Source organism: Colobus angolensis, unplaced genomic scaffold (assembly GCF_000951035.1).
Source record: "Colobus angolensis palliatus isolate OR3802 unplaced genomic scaffold, Cang.pa_1.0 Scaffold90, whole genome shotgun sequence".
Lineage (NCBI taxonomy): Eukaryota > Metazoa > Chordata > Mammalia > Primates > Cercopithecidae > Colobus > Colobus angolensis.
The window spans coordinates 3,949,125-3,953,040 of NW_012122932.1; the positions used below are offsets into that span (position 1 = coordinate 3,949,125).

The following is a 3,916-nucleotide window of genomic DNA, read 5'->3' on the forward strand; positions in this document are numbered from 1 at the left end:
TTTCTTTCTTTCTTTTCTTTCTTCTTTTTGCTCTTTCTTCTTCTTCTTCCTTTTTTTTTTTTTTTTTGAGACAGGGTCTGGCTCTATGGCCTGGGCTGGAGTACAGTGGCATGATCTGGGCTTACTGCAGCCTCAACTTCCCAGGTTCAAGCAATCCTCCCACCTCAGCCTCCTGAGTAGTTGGGATTACAGGTGTGCGCCACCATGCCTGGCTGATTTTTGTATTTGTAGTAGAGACAGGGTTTCACCATGTTGGCCAGGTTGGTCTCAAACTCCTGATCTCAGGTCATCCACCCCCCTCTGCCTCCCAAAGTGCTGGGATTACAGACGTGAGCCACCGCACTTGGCCCGGTTCTATACTTTTCTGTAAAAAGTAAACAAGTTATCCAAATCCTTGTCTCCACTTTCAGCTGGCAAACTGGCCTGGGCAGCTCAAACCGTTAGATCTGGAGAGGGAGAGGGTGCTGAGTCTGCTCAGTGATGTGGCAACAGTGGATCAAAAATCTCTGTTTGGAGGTCAGACAGGCCTAGACTCACTGCTGTGCAGTTTTGAGTAAGTTCCTTGACTTCTCTGATCCTCATTTTTCTTATCTGAAAAATGGAGCAAATAGAATGATAGAATTATCGTGAAAATCCAAACCCAATAGAGTGCCAGGACAGTGCCAGTCACATAGTATGGGCTGTGGTACTAGCAGATGCAGTCATTGCCTTTAGCACAAAAGATGTACTTGGAAGGTGATGAGCATCCAGCAATGGGGATGAGAGCCAGGTGGCTGGGAACAGGATAAACAGCCTCTCTGGATTAAGTCTGTCTACCTTCTCACCCTGACCATTTCTGTGTCACTCCCCATGTGTTTCAGGTCATAGCCGTGTACCCTTTTGTGGCCAGAAGCAGCCATGAAGTGAGTCTGCAGGCAGGCCAGCCCGTGACCATCCTGGAGGCCCAGGACAAGAAGGGGAACCCAGAGTGGAGCCTGGTGGAAGTGAATGGACAGAGGGGTTATGTGCCTTCTGGCTTTCTGGCCAGGGCCCCAAGCCCAGTTTTGTGGGGCTGGAGTCTGCCCTCTTAGGGTACCCTCCGTGGAGCCCACATTGCCAAATTATGGGGGAGGCTTAGAGGCTCTGACTCAGGAGGGAAAAGAAGCAAAGGAAAGGTGGAGGCAACCAGAAGACGTGGGCGGGCCTGGCAGAGTGCTTGGTGTGGCGGGGGCACAGGAGGCTCCAGCCAGGACTGCTCATTATGTCTGCATAAAGAATTCATTCCGACCTGGGGTCACAATGCACTTGGACAGCAGGTCACAGCTGATTGGCCAGGACTCTCCATAGCTTATGGCCTGTCTTAGCTGTGCCTCCATCCGCGCCTGCCTGTGGGCATGGGCCACACAGGAGAATGCTACCTGCGTGCTGTGTGGTTGCAGGAAGCGGGTTCTGGAGGAGTCCAGAACTGCCTGGTCAGACAGTTCATTTCCTACACATGGTATCAGGAGACATCATGACCAACGAGTCAGCTTTTGTTTCTCTATGCTGGAAGCTGAGTTGATCTTGGGCAGTGACCCACTGGGAGCCCTCTCAAGTGGGGAAGCCGTGGATTCATCGGTGTGGCAGAGAGGTTCCCAAGACTCTTGACTGGTCCTGGGAGTGGGTGTGACCAAGTCACAGTTCTGGAATGTGTGTAGGCAAATTCAGAGGCTGTTCCAGGGAAGAGGGGATTTTGATGCTGTGTTAGGTGGGCTGTGTGAGACTGTTGGCAGCAGGTGAACAGCTGCTGCTGTATTCTCTGGACTAGGGAACAAAGGAGTATGCAAATCATAGAGGAAACTCTGGGAAGGTGGTGATAAGTCCTGGTGCATGGGGAGGTTAGGGAATGGCTTGCTTTCCTGTTTCTGGATAGCAGGGGAGCCAGGGGGAACCCCCGGTGGTTTTGGGTGGCCCCGGAAGTCCTGGAGGCAGCCATGGATGTGATGCAATTGCCTGTGGGACCTTAGACGTAGGACACAACTTCAGTGTTCCATCCAGAAAGACCTAACTCACAGGGTTGTGCTGAGAATGACGTGAGGCTAAGCATGCAGAGCTCCCTGTAAACTGTGAAGTGTGATATAAATGTAAATGGCAGCAGTGATCTCAGGGTGGCCCCCACCTGGCAGCCCTCCCTCATGCCCATGCCCATGGCAGCAAACCTTGTTCATCAGTATGGCTTTCTTTCCTGTACCCGGGATGTAGCTTGGGGGCCTTCTCAGTACTGCATTCTACGTAGCCAGCCTCTTCAACTTGGTAAGTGAGCCACTCCATTCTAGAACCTGGAAATTGGAGCCTCTCAAAAACAGTTCCTGTTCAAGGAGGACTGACCTGCTGGGGCAATGTTGGGTACAGTGTAGTCACTGCTTGGGGTTGTCATATCTAGGCTATTGCTCTGGGCAAAGATAAACTGCAAGATTCACAGAAATGGGAAAAGGTGACCAAGTGTGATCTTATACAACTGACAAAGTTTGTAACCAACCCAAGATAGAATGTGTGTCAAACAGGAGGTAGTTTAGATATATTTCCAAGAACGTGTCTATGTTATAACCATAGTGCCTAAGCAGTGAGCTCTGGTTTTTGAAGGGCTTTTAAGAAATGTATACACGTCTGTGTCAGACAGTCTATAACTTGCCTCCTCTGGACCTGTTAAAGCATGAAGACTGCATGATACAAGAGAAATGAAGCCCCTACAGTTCCTTTCTCAGCAGCGAATTCACTTTAGAGGATGCTCTTGACTCATTCTCCCTGCTCTTTCCTGCTCAGATTTCTGATAAAAATAAAAAGCATAGGGGAACAGATAATGAAATAGGAAACCCACTCGTGGATTCCACAGCTACCTACCAAGAGCCTACTGTGTGCTAGAATTGTAGCTCAGGGGTTCTTAATGTAGCTGCTCACTGAAGTGACCATGGCAGATTTCAACTGGCAGAATCCATGCTCCCTCCCACCCAGAGATTCTGATGAAATTGGTTTTAGGGTGTGGTTGGGCCTCAGGAATTCAGGAAACTTCCCAGGTGCTTCTAATGTGCAGCCAGGGTTAAGGACCTCTACCCTAGACACAAAGTATTGGACAGATAGACCTGGGGCCAGAGATGGCCATGAGCTGTAAGCTAGGATGTGCCCCAACTGAGCTCTGCACTAGCTAGTTCAAACAGGCGCTTTAAAGGCAGTATGAAAGGGGACAGCCTGTTCTGTCAGGTCTCAGAATGTATATTTATTAAGTGCCATTAAAAGGGACCTGAACAAAATTGGATGTCTTGTAGGCAAAAGGGAGGAAAATAAAATATACTTGGAACCAAGTCTATGTCATGAAGGGAAAATAAAAATGTATTCAGTAGCGTGTGGGTTATGGTTTCTCATAGACCAGGGGATAAGATTAAAAGTCACTGAAGAGTGGGAAAATGCATATTGAGAAGATGAGAATGGCCTGTATTTTCTCCAGGGGAATCTGTGTAATATGCCTTTTCCCTCTCCAAATGCCTAGAACCACGGCACTGTGTCTTATTTATTTCACTGTTGGGCTGTCACATACTAAACTTGCAAAGATATTTGCCTGTGAACTGAACAAGACTTCCAGGAGTTGAAGTCTGATTCACAAGGGTACCCCTTGCCTCCCATGATGGAGTGAGAACTCTTAAACCCCTCAGGCCCCAATTCAGTTGTGGACATGAGGACAAGATTACAATATCAAAAGAAAGATGAATGAATTCTTGGTTAATATGACGAGCACCAGCTCAACGAGTAACTGATGTGAACTGCCGGGAATAAAGGACTTCAAAGATGGAAAGTCTCTGGAATTTGTATGACTCTAACCACTGGGTAGCCAGACACCCTGCTGTGCCATTTGTTTGCTAGACACTTGCTGTATATAAAAATGACAACTTGTTTGCTCAAGTAT

At 48.3% G+C, this 3,916-nt stretch overlaps 1 protein-coding gene across 1 annotated transcript in view; it reads left to right on the top strand.

The window, feature by feature from the left end:
* Window positions 1-1,161, top strand: part of ARHGEF37 (Rho guanine nucleotide exchange factor (GEF) 37) — a 50,049-nt gene extending 48,888 nt beyond the window's left edge. The window contains exon 13 of the mRNA XM_011931535.1: window positions 861-1,161. Within this exon, the coding sequence (XP_011786925.1) occupies window positions 861-1,070 (210 nt within the window). The 3' untranslated portion in view covers window positions 1,071-1,161. The remainder of the gene's footprint in view (window positions 1-860) is intronic.
* The last annotated feature ends 2,755 nt before the right edge of the window (window positions 1,162-3,916 follow it).